Genomic DNA, 19,094 nt, shown 5'->3' on the forward strand with positions numbered 1-19,094 from the left:
TTAAATAAAGTCTCTAGGCAGTGTAAGTAAGAAGTATGTTGAGAGATGATGAAGAATGGATTACAGTGGAACGATGTTTAATTACAGACTTGTAAGCACCTTTCATTATCGTTGAGAAAAATTCAATTAAGGAATGGATTACATTACTTCATGCTTCATTATGTAGCTAGCACCTACTATTAATTGGTTTTTCCACTACCTTGCCCTCTTTTGTTTCCAGAACACTTAAGTTACAGTAACTTTTAATTCCTTATAGTAAACATTAATCAGCAGAGGAACAGATTTAAAGGTGCTATAAAAGAAGTTTTACACAGGAAGGATAACTTAAGTAATCTCATTGCAGGACCTCATTTGCAGTTATAAAAATACCAGTCAGCACTGGCATTTCTCCCATAAGGATAAACGACTTATCCTGACAAAGAGCTTGCTTTTAAAAGCAGTGCTACAGAGGATCCAAATGTGACATCACCTGCTCCACAGGCTAGCGTACTCCTGGTCAAGGTATCAAATGCCACACTAATTACTTGTTGTCCAAGGAGTACTTCTTTTGAACAATTGTTAATTTCACAATTTAAAGCTTCATTGGCTGCCCCTGTTCTTGTGTAGTGAAGCAAGGAGAAGTAGGTGGTTCTACTCCTCCCCACACAGCACCATCTGCAAGAACGGTGGTTCAGCTCTTTGGGCTCTTCAGAGAGGGCAGGAAAAAAATATTGTAAAAAAGTAATTGAATCGCTAGATTTAAAAGCCACCACTCTTTCCAGAACAAGCAGGTCTCCTGGTCAAGACCAAGCCCTATTTCAGAACTGAAGCATATGCCGAATACACATTTAAGAACACAGCTTTGACATCTGTATTACAGGCACAACACTGATTACCTTAGGTAGCTCTTCAATTTGATTGGCATCTAGGTAAAGCTCCTCTAATGTCCGTTCAAAGTTAAAAACCTCCTTTGGCACCTGCTGCAGGCCACAGTGAGAGTAATCTAACACTGAGACGATTTCTTCTTCACCGCGAAAACACCGGCAGGGCACCAAGCGGCCGATAATTTTCCTTTTGGTTGTCATCTCCAAACAGCATACTGAAGGAAAAGGGGAAAAAACATTTTTCTGAAACTATCAACATTTTGGGGACTATTTTTTTACAATTATCATCAAGATTGCAGTCCATTAAATACAATTTTTTCCTGAGGGATATCTGTAGTCTCCATTCTGGATTTCTTATTCTACCTTCCTACAAAACATGGAAAAGTGAGAACTGCCAGAGTAATCACAGAAAGCAATCTAAACACATCATCTGTTCTACAGTGGGACAAAAGGAAACATGCCAAGACCATCCACAACTGCTGCATTCTTTAATGATGGAAATTAACTGTGTAAATCCTGCACGTACGAAACATGTTCACCAGACAAAGTACAAAATGACATTTGTACTCCGTGTTTTGGTCCCTTGCTCAGTTTGGGCTGTGAGTCACAGAAGTGAATCAGTCTCATTTGGTTCTGCTTCTCCCTGACAAACATGCTGTTGCATTACACCCGATTTCTCTGAAATCAAGAGTTCCTTAGCCTTCCACAGTTACTGTTGCAGTATATTCACTGTCTTTTCAACCATATGAACAATGAAAAGGGTATGTAAACTTAATTATTACAAACCTAGAACACAAGTAACCCAAACCCAGTATGTTTACCTGTTGTTCCTGCTTCTCTTGTATTACCTTAAGTCTGTTGAAAACTCAGATAATGGACTTAGCAGAAACGCCATTAATTTTACTGCAGTAAAACAAACACCTGGGAAATTCCACCACAGCCTAACTTCTTCTAATCTAGATGCCAAGTTCTGCAGATCTTCCTTGCGCATGCAATTTGCACGAGTGCCTCCAACTCACATGAGTAACAGTTTGCACAATTGTACCTTACTATTTTTCAGTGGAATAAAAATAACTTACTACTCTTGAATTCAGAGAATACCCAATAAGCAGATTTAAAACATGTCAAGCAGTCTCTACATCTGGAATAGATTTTGACATTTTTAGAAGTTATTTTAATATGATTACAGATAAATCAGTCTGTTCTGAAAAATATTACCACAAAGCCAAGAAGGGCTAAACCTTCAGCTCCCATTCTCTAAACCATTTAACAAGGTTTTGAGTTACATTTATGAAAAAAATGCACAAAATTTGTCCAAGTAAAGCCAAGTAACGTTTATCAGGATTCTTTTTCACAGGGTGCCAGTGAAAGAGCAACTATATATTAATGGAAAATATCAGTAGAGATAATTCGTATTGTATGTAAGTAAACTTAAGACAAAAAAATAATTTAATTGATCACATAATGCTCCATTCATGGATCTCTATGACTTTCCTATCATGTAATACATTGATATTTTCAAGGGTAATAAAATACTCAAATGTTTTTTTCCTTGTTTAAATTTTATTAGCACCTAATCTGCCTCTAGTAATCCCAACGAGATGAGCACACAAATACTAGCAGAAGAAACACTGTTTATTCATGTTCTCAGAAGTCTGAGATGTTGAAATGAACAACACTGAAACCAGAGTGCAGCTGGTTATTCATTTGGCAGTGCCAATGACAGGCTTTATGTGGATGATTTTGGCTCAAGGGTAAAGCTCAAAACAGAGAAAAGGGTATAGTAATTTTGTAATTCAGCTTGACTAGACGCCAAGTTTGTGGGTGTAATGTTGTATCTTTAATGACAGTCAGCTGATGCAATGAAAACATCTGCATAATAGTGTACATAAACTTCTGAAAATGTAAAAATAGAACGCTTGTAGGTATGAAAAAAGAAATAATTCATTTACAAGCTAACAAATCACAAAACTGAAAAGTTTTATTTCAGTTCAATGGTATAGTCCACTGCAGAACACAAACAGCCACACACCTAAAAAATAAAGATGCTACACTCCACTCAAATTTACTCTGTGAACTTTGATTTTAAACGTTGTACATTTAAATTCCTGACACCGGGAACACTAGATCTCCAGTCAGGTTTCATACACAACACTGTGGCTGGATCTGGATTCTTAATCGGCCCTCAAAATTTCCTGTGATAAAGAAATGTTTATTTTAAGATTGCCCCTAATTTTCCTCTGGAAATAAGGCTACTGCCTTTTCAACTTCAAATATATTGGCCAATTCCAAACTTATTTGGGAGGAAATTACTTTTATCATTTCCTCAAACTTCAAATAATTTTGTATTTGTCACTTTTTATTTTAGGCAGGAAAATTCCCAAAGCTGTGTTCCAAAGCAAGTCCAGTAGAGACTTGCCCAAGACCCACCAAACCAGAAATGCTCCCTGTTCTCTCTCAGATCAGGGTTTCCTCTGATTGCCATGTTACCTGCTCCCATCACTATAGCACACCACATGCGATCATCTTGTCTAGTCTCGGAAGGTCTGTATTTGGATGTCGGAAGTGGCTTTGGCCACAGCTACTTAAAGTTAGTCACCTTACACTGTGTTCTACCTGACTTGAGGATCATCCACAGTTGCAGTAATTGCTGACTTCCGCAAACCTTCACACATGAAAAGCAGCAAGGAAAAGAGACAGAGCAATGACAAGAGGGAAAGCTGTGAACATCAGCAGGGCTGCAGAAGGGGCCAGAGGGAAAGGATGTGAAGCACACAGTGGCAGGCAGCCTCCAGCCGTGCTTCTGCCTGGGAAGCTCTGCTAAGGCAGCGTGGCCCATCCCTTCCCTCTGAAGAAGCATCCCCTGTACACAGCAGGGTGAATCTTTAGGTCCAGGGATCTTCCCAAACGGTTCATTTGAGCGTACAACATCAAAACAGATCAAAACTTTAAAAGCATTGGTCACAGAATATGTTCTTCACAAGAAAAATGAAATTACCTGTCAAGCTGCACAGCCTCTTTGTATTCCAGCATAGGAAGCAGCATTTGCAACTGCGTATTTCAAACCTCGACACAATAAAAATAAATGCCCTTGGAATATCAAATTATTTGTAGCTTTTCAAGCCATTTGAAGATAATGAACAATTGAACAGTGACATACACTTCAAAAACTACTCAAAAAACCATTCTTCCCCCATAGGCATTAAAAAGCACTTAGCTTTGCATTATTCTCCTCTACTGTAGGCACACACATAAAACAAACCCCACGTTTCATTTTAATAGAAACCCAGAACAATAACAGTCTAATAGAAAAGCTAGAAAGTGTACAAATAGTGAAGTGCTAGAACTGTACTAAAAATAGCAATTACAACAGCAAAGACATTTTGAAAACCAGTTTTTTCTTTTGCTTATGTAAACAGAAGTATCTCCATTATTGCACTTCATAAAAATAGCTGTGATTTCTTTTTCAATAGAAAATTGTTTTAAAGATTAGAAAGAAAAAAATGCAAAGGATAAACCAAAGTGATTTAATTACTTAGCCTTCCTCAAAAGCTATGATAAGACTCAATTTTCATGATACGTGAGGTTGGCAGGATTACTTGGTTATGTATTGGAACTGTCCTCTTCAGGACAAAATCCAACCAAAACAAACCAGAATGTGATTTGGATAGACGAACAATCTGTATTTAAGAAAAGATCAATACTGGAATAAGAAAGGGACTTGACCCGGAATTATGATGCATTGCTAAGATTTTGTGAGAAAAATTAATATGAAGCAACTCTGCTGCAGAAACCGCTGCTTACAGAATATGTGCTGGAAGAACAGCCATGGGGAAGTATGAACTTAAATGTATTTTGATATTAAGTGGGTTTGCATGTGTCCATAGTCTGCTCCATTATTTACCCTTTGCAATTAAAAAGAAAACAAACAAAAATGCTGAAAAACCTGTAAAAAAATTGCCTGGGATTTACATTTTTCTTTGCAATCATTTCAGAAAGCACCAGTACGGAATTAAAGGACCTGTGGTACAACTGAAAGGAGTAAAATTTCATGCCCTGTGGACTAATGGTTTAATTACATTATTAATTTCAGTATTATTAATTCCTATCCTGGACTAACTCCAGCTTTGGTAATTACACTTTTCTTACCTACATTTTATTCCTTCATATTTTTTCATAAAGCTTTTCTTTTTTTCTGATGGTTACTTACTGTAAGAGGATTGTGAGTTGAGATCCTTGAGAATAAAACAAGTCAAATAGAGTCAGCAGAAAGCCATCCTCCCAACTTTGGGAGGCTGAGTCACCATACTCCTTGCAGCTTTACAAAATTCCTTAATCCCTGTAAGCGATACAGAAAGTCTTCCTACTTCCTCACAGAAACACCAGTGCTTAGCACTTTCCCCCATTTAAACTACTGAAAGAAATACAATACTCCACAGCTGAACATTAGAGGTTACTGCTCACCATATGTCACATGCTATACACTAAGACTATACACACTAAAAGATTTATATCACAGTGAAAATTAAAGGTATTTCAGGTTGTCTATTCAGTCTCACATGTAAGAACACTACATTTTCAGAACTCATCAGACTACACGTAGAAATGCTCACAACTTGGCAAGCTACAAAGGCTGTCCTGCAAAGGCACTGGGAACAGGTGGATTTTTGCGAAGAACTAGGACAAAATGCACATACTTTTTTTGTGTGTGATTCTGCTTTAAGGAAAGTTATTAACATCTTAGCTAATAACTCATTCTATACCACTGCATTCATAACAAACTAACATATCATTTTTCAACAATTCAAAAAAATAAAACAATCATTTTTCCCCACAAAAGCTTAAAAATGCTGTGACCTGTTTTCTGAATGCTTTTTAAAAATGCATTATTTTTTGAATGAGATTAAAGAAACTACGAAAGAAACAAATATAAACTGCTATTTATCAGCTTCATGCAAGCATCTCATTACCATTATCTGCAGTTTCTTTTCTTATAAAGAAAACCCTTAATCTAAGAAAAACAGTAGTTTTATGGAAATTAATTACAATACAATCTAATCTCTTCTCAATTAATGGATCTTTTGTGCAGTAAAACTGCTAATTCCTGTTTCTCAGTAATCACAAGAGATGTTCTCACCTATTTAAAAGATAGAGGCAGAGAATTGCTGTATGGCTCACAAAACTCTGATTTAAAGATGGAACAAAAAACTTCTAAACTTCAAGTATCTTGAAAGAATAGGAGAGGCAGCAATTTTTTTTTTAAAAGATAATATAGAAAAACTTATTTTTTCATCTCAGAAGCTTTTTCCTCTGCAATGGGCCTGCCGATAATTAGATATAGCCATTTTCCTTTTTTCCCCTCACAAAGTAATTAAAAATTTGCTTAAAAACCCCCACAACTAAAAAATGCTATATCTGTCTGCAAATATTTTTATCTTATCAGTTTAGTTTTATGCTAAAACATGCAAAGTATTATCTTCAATGTGCTTTACTTTTCCATTAACAGTGTTAAAAAAACCAGTAAAAATAAGTAGCAAGCGGCAATTATTGAGCAAGCAATTTGAAAGAGTCATAACATAAAAACTAGTTTCAAAGTGCCTTTGGAATCCACTCAATTTATTGTCGATACTGCATTTAAAATAACAATTCCCAAATACTGTCTTTGAAAGATCTGACTGCAATTATGAAGTCAACTCTGTTGATCATCTTGGACCTGCAAAACTTCAAATGCATGTATTTATGCACATGTTAAAAACAAAACAAAACAAAACCATCAAAAAAAGAGGAGAGAAAGCACTGGTAAGACTATTAAAAATAGCTTTGTGATTCATAGAAACTTTGGTTTATATCAGGCTCTTGGGCTTGTATCAAGCATGACAAGAATCATTCTGTTTCCATAAGGAAACCAGTTCCTAAAATACTAGTGAATTCTATGTAGCTCATTCTTTAAAAGAATGTTAAATAACCCTTGATTTTAAAGAGTTTACGATAATCAAATCAAACATAATTTTTTTAAATGGTTCCCTGTAGAAGATAGCGATTTGCCCTGACAAAATGTACCGGGTGCAATTTTTCCAGCGTATTCTGCAGAAAGAACAATCTAAGTGCAAACAGGTAAGAAGTAACGGTGACACTGACATTATACATTTTTATTCCACTACGCAGCCAGGACGGATTATCTTCACGCAGCCTTAAGCCTGCTCTCCTGTTGCAAGTTCCACAGGATTGCTGTGTTAACATGCCTGGCATGACAGAGCAGCTGCCCCACATACACATGTTCTTCAAGGCTTTGAAAGTCTTCACTAAACTCAAATAAAATTAAATTTGATGTTTTTTGAAGGCAATTTTAATTCTTAGAAGCAAACAATAGTTTTCTGACATCATCTTCTGAAGTGTCGAGTAGACATATGAAGAAAAGAGGTAGTTAAAATGCCACTGTAAAAAACTTCAGTATTTGTCTCTGTATAATCAGTAGTATAAATCAGCTTTTCATTTTAGATTAATTACAGATTTAAATTTTCTACCAAACAAGTTTTCAATGTACCACTTCATTTAAGTGTACGTATCTCAGGGAGATCTTAGTTCCCCCCACGCACTGCCACAGGTGATGGCCTGAGTCAAAACTCCAATGGGAAGAAAACAGGTAGTAAATACGTAGGACCAGCCTGCGTGGTCCGACAAATTATCAAACATAAGGTTGGTCATACTATTGAAATTTCACTCAGATAAATGGCAAGAAATTGCAGAGTTTAAGTGATCTGGCAGTGCTAGAAAGTTACTGACAAAACCTGAAAATCAAGTACACAGAAGTCTGAGTGAGAGCATTACAAGGCTGAAATAAGTAATAATGGTAACATTTGCCAGAGGGTTCAGAAAATATTAATTATATTCAAAGCAGCAGACAATTCGCTTCGCCGATTTCTTTGTCATACATCACAGATAAGTGATGATTTTTCTGTTCCTTTTTTCTTTCTCTTATTATCAGCACAATCAACAACATTAATATGCTAATATGTTGGCTCTTTGCAGTGACTTATACTACCAAACTTAGAAATCACAAACATATCAATCACTAAACCAATCACAGTCTCCATCAGCCCCTCCTGGTTCTCCCAGAGGTGTTTCATCACTCCAGAAGAGATGAAAGGGAAGAGCACCTCCTTGAGCAACCCAGCCAGCCAACTCCCAGAGTCCCCGAACACCCATCCCACTTGGGGTCTCCGGAGCGGACACCCTCAAACGGCCCCCGTGACACAGCTGAGGCCACTGGCCACTGACAGCTCCCCTTGCTGCGATCTGGCTCGCTCAGGGCATGGCACCATCTACACCAACATGGCACAGGCAACTGATCACAATAGGAGGCTGGAGACCAAACCTTCAGCTACTATTTTTTTTTTCCTGATACTATACCCTTCTTTAAAACACATCTTACTGATGGTAGTGCCACTTTTTTCTTCAAATGCCAGAAAACACTTGTTATGTGAAGCAGAAGCCTTTTCTGAAGCATTCAGCATGATTTGTGCTTCTACAGGTGCTGAAGGTACCCCCTCCCCTGACCTTAGGAAGGCACTGGGAGTTCTCCAGTTCACTCCATAGGGCAGAATTCATGTTTTATTTTCTCTGCTGGAAGAGATTTGATAATAGGGACTACACATACAAAACAGAACAAAGCTGAGCATGGGGTTGAAATTAAAAAAAAAACAAACAAACCCAACCCAACCCTCAGATTTCCTTCAGCCAAAAGCCTTTTCCTCACCGATACTCTGCTGGCACTGGCCAGACATCCACTTTTGTTTTTCTTCTTTAATTATGTGTGCTGTTCAGATGATTTACAATGTGTCCATTTTCAGTCTGGGTCACTGAAATAATTAGGGAACTTCAAAGCTCTTGGAGCCATCTTAATTTCCAGTACAACTTTTCAATTAGAAACACAGCACTATTAATAATTTAGATATTTTTTAAAAAATGTAGAAAGATGAGATCTGCATATACAAGTTGTGCCCTCTTCATCCAGCTTTTAGTTTTTAAATATGCTGCTCACCTTTCTATTATATGCATCTTTGTGGGCATCATGTTAGTGCTGTCTTGTATGAAACTTGAGGTTTTGCTCATTTATTTTTTTGCTTAGTTAGACGTATAACTTTATACCTCCATTTTGTATTTTTTATTCTAGTCAAGACTTTTTGTCTATAGCCATAATAACATACTTCTCATATGAGAATTACGGTTATGTAAGCTCTTACATCAGTAGTCATTACTGCTTTTCATATCCTCACAATTCTCCAATTCAAAAAGAAGTTCTGATTAAATGTAATCTGCTTATTCTTTGCCTGAAAACCAGCAGCCCTCTCCCTTAAAACGTCACCTATAAATTCTTTTCACCCTGAAGATATCAAAATGGGATGGTGTATTAATGCCTTTGCAACAGACACCACAATGCTTCACTGGAAACAAATATACAACTTTGCCCATGTCTAGAAGAAATTAAATTGGTAGAGATACAAGGAGGGACGAGAATGAATATTAAAGAGTGTACCACAGCAGGACACAGGCAGCCCACTCACATGCCAAGCGGGCTGCAAAGGGGCAGCGAGGGCCACTGGGACATAGCTAGCAAAAGCCACATGCCGCAGCTCAGTGTGCCTCTGCTTACTGACCCCCTTGCTGGGGCTCGGCACCCCAGCACCTGTCACCCCACTGCTGAAATTCATGGTGGGGACTGCTTTAGTGACATACTGAGGACGCATCAGTCCTCTTCCGCCTTCCTTACGGAAGGGCACAGCGCTTTCCCCAGACACTCCAGCAAAGGCGAGCCAGGTACGCCTAAGGAAGGTGCTCGTACAAGAACGAGTGCACTTGAATTGTCCTTGGAGGCTTGAAACTAGAACATTTTTGAGAATCAAAGCAAAGTGTCTTTTGCCACCTTGCTTTCATTGAGAGTATGAGGTAAAAAGCCCTGGGTACCTCTGAAACATGACCAATTAATTTCTGACTGTATCTATCCGTACGACACCTGCATGGCAGTATATGACACTGATACCCGGCAAATGGGATTTGACTTTATGGCCACGTGTTTTTACCCAGACTGACAGACAAGTGAGTGTTTGGAGCGCAGGGCAGGGAACATGTGTGAACAGGACAGTCATGTCATCCACAGCCAAGGCCTGGCTGGCCAGCCATCCTCCCCATCATGTTCAAAGACATCCACCAGTTTTGTGTGTATGTACTGTTCTGGATATAGGATGAGGCTTGAAATCCACCTTTGCTCTTAATTATTGTGAGCTGCTAAAGAGAAACCAAAGGAGAGACTCTGGGTGATTCTGTTCGTTTTCCAACATTTCTGCTAAAGTGAATACAATTGTGGCCTGAAAGTATCTAACCATGTAGGGAAAGAAAAAGAAAAAAAGGAAAAAGGAAAAAAGGCAATTTAGTCTATTTTAATAAACCAATGACAACAGTTCTACACAGGAAAGAAGGAAAACAGGGGCAGTACTAGAAGACATACGGGAGGAAATAGCTATGAGCAAGGCTCTGAGAGAGCATGCTATGAAATTTCAGAGAAAAGCTCCGCTCTGCAGACATTTGACTCTGATTGTGGCTGCCCAGGGAGAACAGAGTTTCAGAAAAACAATGTAGAACTTCCATGCCTTCCAATTAGGGTGAATTTTCCCATTAATATATTTTTTAAAGTGCATTGCTTGGTTTGACCAGATCTCTTTCCTTTTACCTCATTTTCTCCATTGGAAGTCACTATATATATATATATCTATAGTGATTTATTTTTTTAGTTAGTTTTACATATCCTGCTTAGAAACTGAAATTCCACATTTGAGCCAGAGGAAGGAGTCGGGCATGTTGCTTTTACATTCTAATTGGTAACTCAAATTTAGGAATTTAGATATTCAGTTTGTATAAGCCACTTGTAATAGTTTTCATTAATCTTCCTGAAAAGATTAAGAAACCATGGTTCTAAAGACACACAATAGCAGAATTATTAGAATGCTTCCAAAGGGGAATTTCTCTTATCAAAAAAAAGGGGTGTGAAATATTATCTGAATTGTTTTCTTGCACAGAAATACCATGATAACCAGCATATCTTACCCAGAAATACCCTTTAATTCATGATAATTGAATTCTCTTCATTATATTTCCACTATAAAATTCTCCATTCAAGTTCATATTTAGATTTTGCTAATCCTGAAATAAAATAACCAAGCATGAATAATCAGATTTCAACTTTACCTTTTATCTCCCAAGAATATTAATGACAGAAAGTTTCTCTAACTTTGCTACAAGATCTGGGATGTTACTTATAGCTTGGCCAGAGATTTAGGAAATTTACAGAAAAGAGTACAGTAAAATTTAAGACAAAATTATTTCCACAAAATAGCAGTCAGTTTTGAATTACCAGATCTTCACCCTCTTCTGTGATACAGGACCTGATCTTTGCCATTTCTGCTAAGATATTAATTGATTTCAGTTAAAGTTTACTATTGGTCTTGCCTTGAAATTTCCTAAGCAGAATTTTCTGAGTAAATGTTTTTTTGATTATCTTAATCGTAGATGATGATGACTCCAAGAACAAAGACAGTTTAGTGACAGCAAAAAAAAAAGTTGCTGGGCCTGGTTTAAAAAAATCTGTATCCTATTATCTCTAAGACAGTCTTTGCATAACCATATGAAAAACTCCAGTTTTGTTCAGTTTTTTTAAACGCAAGAACTGTCAGAATTTCAATAATGTATTGCATATTAGTAGCGCATGCTGAGAATTAATAATTAAGCTCTTAATTGCTAGAAATTACAATCAGTTTGATGGCCCACCCTGCAGACATTTATGTAGGAGAGAATCCCAATAAAATAAGATGAGAAACAGCTGCCTTTGGAAAGTGTGCTTTCTGGAAACTGGGAAATTTACATTTCAACTTAGATCTTTGATGTGTTTCAGCTTTACTTGAAGTAATCCTCTAGTTTGAAAGATTATCTTGTATGAAATTTAGTATGAAATATGCTTTATTTCCTGCTTTATGGTGTAAAGTTGCCCATATGATGGCTAGAACTGTTATCCAAAGAACAGGATAGAAAACATTTTTTACCTGCTAAATACATCAACTAAACAGATTGATATTTAAATATGAGCTGTATAACTTTCATAATGTCTGGGTTTCTTCCTCACAGAGGAACAGGAACATACAGAATACCCAATTACTTTTCAGTGGTTTACACCACAATCCGTCTGCATTATTCCTGACATATTAATCAGCTTAGCAGGAGCTTACTACAGGAAAACTGTATGCATTTCGCTGAGTTTGCAGAATGAAAGTTCCAAAGATAATAATGCACAACTACAAACTGCAGCTAGAAAAGAACATTTTAATTAAAAGTGACAACTATGACTCACAATGAAAGCTGATCTTCTGAAAGAACCCAGGCAGAGATGTGCTGGGATAAGGCACCTTTCCTTCCTATTACTGCTACTTTACTCAGCATGTATGTGATACCATCATGCTGGACCAGATACTACTGAAGCCCAGAACAGGAGATTAAGTTCATTTTCAACATGTCATAGCACCTATCTGTTTAGACATCTTTCTTTCCAAAACATGGTTATATTTGAAATACATATAACAAACGGCTTAGAACATGAATGTTACTTGCTCACCATGGTAAACGTGCACATCCGGTCACAAAACTTTTTCAAAAACCATTTCCTTTTCAAAAAATAGAAATTTTTTAATCATTAAAAAAATAAAGTTCTGATCCCACGTGCGGTTTTTTTCCAACCTCCTCCACCACTCAAACTCTACCTTGACACAGTTTCTATCCCTTATGGTCATCACTTCTATGAGTGTTCCTACTACTCCTGGTATTTTTCATGAGGTCCAGTGTAGCCCAAAGACCACAGACTGCATCTGTGCTTCAGGATGTCTTAGTTACACGCTAGAATGAAATCTGCTTGTGCACCACTCCACTCCTCCTCATCTGCAGCTTCTTTGCGTGTACCAAAGAAAAATGGGCCTTGCAGGCCAGGCAGAAACAGGGTAATTTGGCAGTGCCACAATAATGTAGATCCCTTCACTTAAATGGTCCCTGCTGGGTGTTACAGGGACCAGTTCAGCATGTACTCCTTGTCACATACAGCACTGGCAGGCAGCTCTGGGCTTCTCCCTTCCCATTTGTGATGCTCCCAGCCACCTCCTCTTGACCTTCTACCAAACTGTTCCACTCAGAACAGCCCTGTAACAGACACTTTTTTCCTATCACCGTCGACATTATGGCCAGATATAGTCCATCCAAAGCCTTTTTTGATCCCCGATTGTTGTCTTCGCCACACTCTCCTTGTATAGGAGGTCTTTTGACTTTACCTTGCTATCACCTAGTTCAACCTTTCCACTTTCCAAGTAACTGAGGTGTCAGAAGTACTGCTTATTTCCTGATCTCTGTTGCTTATCTTTCCTCTCCCAGCATCTCCTGGTATCCTTGTATATTTTGCGTAACCTATTCCCCAGCAGTCATCTATCTAAAGGCTAAAGATAGCCTTTTCTGGTCTTACAATTGTCCACCAGCAATAACTTCTCATCTGCCCCATCCTCTCCTTCCTTCCTGATATTAACACAGTTCTTGATTCACTCTCCTTCATACATCCCCTTTTGCCCTTCACATCCCAACCACACGTGTCACCTCCAAACCCCTCTTCTGGCTCACATCCTCCTTCCTCCACCTCCCCAAGACCCTGCATCTGGTTTTTAAGTTACACACTACCACAACTATTTCAAATAATCAGGCTGGCTTTCTTTACTGTGTAATTATTCTCTTCTGTGAGTTCCTATATAAACATTTAAACTCTCCCACTGAATTGCACAAACACCTAACTTAGTTCTTACCATTGTTCACTTGCAACTAAAAACTTCCCCTGCCTGCTACTCTCCCCTTTCTCTATAGATCTCAATTTTTTCCAAGAAAAATATAAAACCTTTCATAGTCCATCAGTTCCTCTTTCTTCTGTTATTCCACCCTCCTTCCTGGCTACGAGTGCAACTTCTTTTCAGTGCCCCCCATTTGTTTCACTATACCCATTAATGCTATGCATCTGTACTACAATATGCCTGCATGTATAGTCATAAATTGGATTATCAAAATGAAAAACCTATGTCTGTACACCAGAATGTCAGCACAAGTGAAATCTTAAAATCATAATTTTCACAAGTATCCATGAAAATTCGTTGCTTGAATATGAGAATACAATTTTACTTCTAAATAGAATTTATCTCTATAAATATCTCACTACCCATGAATACCCGAGTACATCTCCTCTGTATTTCAATGTATATAATAGCTGCCATGTTTCTCTTCCACATACTTTTAGCCAGAATCAAGTAATAAAACTTGAATTTTGCCATATTCCCATAACCCCAACAAGCCTCATCACTAGCCTTGAGCTGTGAAGCATTAAGCACACAGACACCCTTGATTAAGACCCTCCAGAACTCAGGGAGATTGCATATTTCACCTTCAGAGTTTAAAATATACTTATACTAGAAAAAGTTAATTTCAATTCAGTAAAGACTATATTATGTAATTGCAGAACTGTGAATCTTTTATATAAATTCACAGGAAAGATCTGTACAGAGTGCTCTCTTCTCTGTCCAGCCGTACTGACTTCTCCTTAAAACCTTGCAAGGTTCAAATTCTATGGCACGGGACAATCTTGGGAACCTACTCTAAAGGCAGGCATAACAAGAAATACCGGCCGAGAAGGAAAGATGCAGACCCAATGCAAAATTTATCTGTGACTCATGGAAAAAGTTAGTTATGCCATAGCAAACATGCATAGATCTTTACTGGTTTTTCACGAGTAAATATCAGTTTATGGAACACATACAAAGACTACTGAAGAAACAGAAAGGATACCACTAGTAACTGGAAGAGGGAGACTTCCAACATTACAGTTGTCTACACAGCCATCAGAGATGACAAGAATGATCTTTTTGGTAACATTACCATCATATAATGTAGTACTGGTAAATGGTTTCTTAAAATCTGATTTCACTTCCCCAAGGAAATTTGTGGGTGGCATATTCTCACTTTCTTTCAGTAGCCCATTTTTTTTACACTTAAATGCATTTTGCAGTTTTCTCTGTGGTTTAAACATGTTTTGTCAGTGGCAGTTGCGCCATGTGAGATGTGAGATGAATTCAGAACAGCCTCACTGGCTGAAATAAAGTCATCTTCTTCCTTTGTGGGAAGTGGAGGGGATCTTTCTCTGCAAATACTGCAGTTACCAAGCCCCTGCATGACCAGCACGACCAGCCGAGCCCACAGTTTTGTCCGCTTCAGCCCCTGAGGGGCTTTCCAGAGCTTTCCATTCTGGAAAGGCTGAGAATAACTGCCACTTGTACAAGAACGTAGCAGATTGTAGGGCAACTTTAGGACAGCTCCTCTTTTCCAAGTAAATGATGTACCAGAAGGCCTTAACTCTATAAATCTGAAAGAAGCCCTGCCAGACCTCTTTTTGCTTCAAATGTTCCAAGGACCAATAAACAACACTTTTCACTGCCTGACACAAACCCAGCTCCCGGTTTTTAACAATAAATAAATAAATAAATCAAGTCAACAGTTTGTGGATGTAAATTCCATATCAAAGTCCAGGTTATCAGCTTAGATCAGTCTCTCAAAATGCTGCAGACAATGGTCAGTCTAATATTTTAGATACTGGAACACCTACTACAAAGTCAGGTTTACTATGCAGTAGGGATAATAGCAAATATGTTTAGGGGCTTCATGGAGAATAAAGATGTCTACTTGGTTTGTCCCACTCCCCTATATAGCCACTAACATCAACCCCAGCAATAAGACATGCCATGCTGTAAGGGGCTCATTTAACCAAGAGTTGAAAAACAGAAAAAAGAAAAGCAGGCTGTAAAACACTGCTTCAATATTTGTGGGAAGGTATACACTGTTAGCATATCATCTCTGCTGTTTAATTTTCTAGCTCATGTCTACTCTCTCTGCTCTTTCAATGCATAAATCAATAGTACTCAGCCATTTTCTGATCATTTTTTGCAAACACATTGCTTCTATTACTAGCACAGCCACAGCTGAATGAGAATTGACATCGCTGAAAAATTCACATGCTAATGTGGTAGAGGCACCAAGAAGCAGATCACCTCACCTCATCTTTGGCCATGTGGAAGTTCAGGGTCTGAAGCAAGCTAGCCCTTTAGGCTCCTTCTCAGTCAGCACTACAAGAAAGCCACCTTAGTGTGCAGATTTATCCCACCCCAAGTCAGGGGTCTGGAATGGATGGGATGAGTAACCCAGGCCATTCAAAAAAAGGGCATTTGAAAAGAACTGTATTTCTAAAGGTTTTCAGCAGCAGAGGGCTCTAGCACTACATTCTCTTAAGTATCCTGTTCCCTCCCATGATTAATCTGTCCCAGGTTTTTTTAGTCAATTAACATGCTGTTCTTATGGTACAAATGTTCTCTAAAAAAATTCTCACAGCTGAGCTGTCAAACACTGAAATTCAGTACATTGGAATGTCAGGTTTTTAACAAAGTCCTGGAGTTTGTAAAGTATAATGAGAACTTTAATGCCCAATTATGCAATCTTAGCAATGACATTCTGAAGAGAATTTTATCACTTTCATTGTAAACTGGGATCAACAACCAGAACTGTACCAAACTGTTCCACTCAAGAAATACAAGGGCTTGATTCTTAACGGAGGGGTTCATCAGATCATCAGAAATCACAGGTGTGGATGTAACAGTTCTGGAAGATTCAAGCATTTTAGCACATTCTTTCTATTCACCAACAATGATATTTTTTTGTTGGTTTTGGTGGGGTTTTTGTGTTAGTATTTCCCTTGCTTACACATGCTTTTGTCTAGTGGTCATAATTAAATTGCTAATTATTCACTCTTACAAAATACAAGCTCTTTTCTTGTCCCAGCTCATTTAGTTTAGCAGACATTCCTGAAGGGCTAAGATGCCTCCCCTGGGCAAGCATAATGAATGCTACTGTCCAATGTAATTTCTCACAGCCTGAAACAAGATAAAAAAATGTGGACAAAGAGCTAAGCAGTATTTTAGTATCCACCCACCTGCTAAATTAAGTCTTAGCTGTATATAAACAGCGATAGCCTTTTTTGGCAGCAACTTATAAATAGACATACAACTTCCATTGTACAATCTGCTCTGGTGACAGAAAGTCTAAAAAGGAGTGCAAGCTTGGCCTAGAGGCATGTAGTTGTAAGCTAAAGAGAAGTGAAAACCGGGATTTCCTGTCCTTGACTGAATTAGCAAAAAGATGGTATTTTAACAGGCACGCTTTCTGTACCAGATATCAAATAGTATAATTATTTGGACAGCTCCAAGCCAAAGCAAAAACAGAACTGAAGTCTGTAATATGCTAACACCAAATAAAATTGGAAAGTTACACCCAGATTGGACTGAATTACAGCTATGCCAACATATTCATACCAGTATTTGTAAAGGTGTTAAAATACACTCCTAATCCCATTTTTAAATGCTCAAGTTAATTCTTACAGGAATTGTCAATAATATAATTTCATCTGCTTCAGAACACAACACTCAAGCAGATGTGTTTTACAAAGATTTAAGTAGTTTTTCCGAACTGCATCAATCTAGTATTTGATCTTTTTCCATAATCAAACTGAATAATCCTTATTTGTCATTCTTACAGTGTAAGCAGAAGAATCAAAGATTTTCCTGAAATTTTTATAGATTTATCTAGATAGTATGATTTCAGCAGTTTATTTCAATTCAAATTATTTCAGCAACATTTCTACTAATAATTATGAAAATCATGTAGATAAATTTCTCCAAATGAGCAACACAGCAGAACATGGTCCACAGTACCTACTCAAGTATTCTTTTGCATTTGACATTTTCCTCTTGCTACTGCCTGACTCATCAGAACACTTTAACGCTAATTTATATTGAAATATTTATAACATATTTGTAATTTAACAGTTGAACGATGATTTGTCACTTTTTCATCTCTATCTATATGGATTCATTTTGTGAGACCCAGAGAAGGCAATGGAAAGGGCTGCTGCATCAATGTGGATGTCCACATTGAACACAAAACAATAAAAACAAACACTGATTAATGTACATTAAAGTCCTTACTTCTGGGCAATTAAAAAACAACACTGCACATACAGAAATCTGAAATCATGCACTTACTAATTTACTATAGGTAGTCAGCTCTTACAGCTTGGAGATGATTCTGCTAACATCTAATTATACACATTCTTTCTTTCTGAGTTCTGTAATGGCAAAATAAAAATTCAATACCTCCATGGCCTAAAAAAGGCAAAAACATCCTATCAGGACTTAATTTAAAAGAAACAAAATTATTTTCAGAACAATCTAGTTATTAATTCCATCTATTGACTGGTAAGCAAGGATATCTCTAAACCACCACCAGAAGACATAAGAGAATAAGACAACACCCACAGAGCTGTTACTGCTTATGGCTTGAGTGGCTACGCACATAAAGAAGAGCATTTAACTGTACTTGCTGCAAGGATTTTCACTATACAATATTTCCAACATGCAGCTATATTGGTTTTGACAGTTTTACACAGTGTTGTCATGCAGGAGAGGGCCTTGCAGAAAACTCTTCTGCAGAAGACACTGCAAAGCCAGGAAAAATACTGGAAAGCACTTCCCCAGCCTTAACCTCCAGAGCCAGTTTCTCAGCCTCAGCTTCTTGGTGAGGTTCACTGATTTGAAGGCATATAACTGCAAATTGAAAAACAGAAAAAAGAAAAAAACAAAACAAAAAACCCAAAAAAGAGATCACCGTACTCAGGCTGTCAAGCTGCCTGTTGAAAAAACCAAACACATTGATCTAAAAATGACAGCCAAGATGATGACTGCAAGAACAAGATCAGGACACTGTCCGTTATTTTAATGGAAGGGAAAATAAAGATAATTTGGAGTGGGACATGAAAGAATCTGGAAACGCATGAAAAATCACCAGTAGTCAAGATAATTACAGAGAAGACACATAGGAACAGATAGAGGTAGTACAGAACTGGAACAAAAGCCGAACAAAAGCTTAGGGGAAAGCATTTAGTCAATACACAAGAAAGAGTAAGTTGTAAATCCAGCAAAGGAATGCAATGACAGCTTCATTGATGAACCACTGTCCTTTGATTTTGTAGCAACTGCCCCAGACTTTTTCATCTCTATAAAGAAGTGA

General features: G+C 37.7%; 1 protein-coding gene across 6 annotated transcripts in view; it reads right to left on the reverse strand.

Moving 5' to 3' along the window:
• The window catches only part of LRRC7 (leucine rich repeat containing 7), a 182,448-nt gene that overhangs the window by 108,299 nt on the left and 55,055 nt on the right, over window positions 1–19,094 (reverse strand). For all 6 annotated transcript variants that reach the window (XM_037403821.1, XM_037403820.1, XM_037403827.1 and 3 more), the window contains exon 2: window positions 876–1,078. In XM_037403821.1, coding sequence (XP_037259718.1) covers window positions 876–1,078 — 203 coding nt within the window. The remainder of the gene's footprint in view (window positions 1–875; window positions 1,079–19,094) is intronic.

This window comes from Falco rusticolus, chromosome 11, assembly GCF_015220075.1.
Source record: "Falco rusticolus isolate bFalRus1 chromosome 11, bFalRus1.pri, whole genome shotgun sequence".
Taxonomy (NCBI): domain Eukaryota; kingdom Metazoa; phylum Chordata; class Aves; order Falconiformes; family Falconidae; genus Falco; species Falco rusticolus.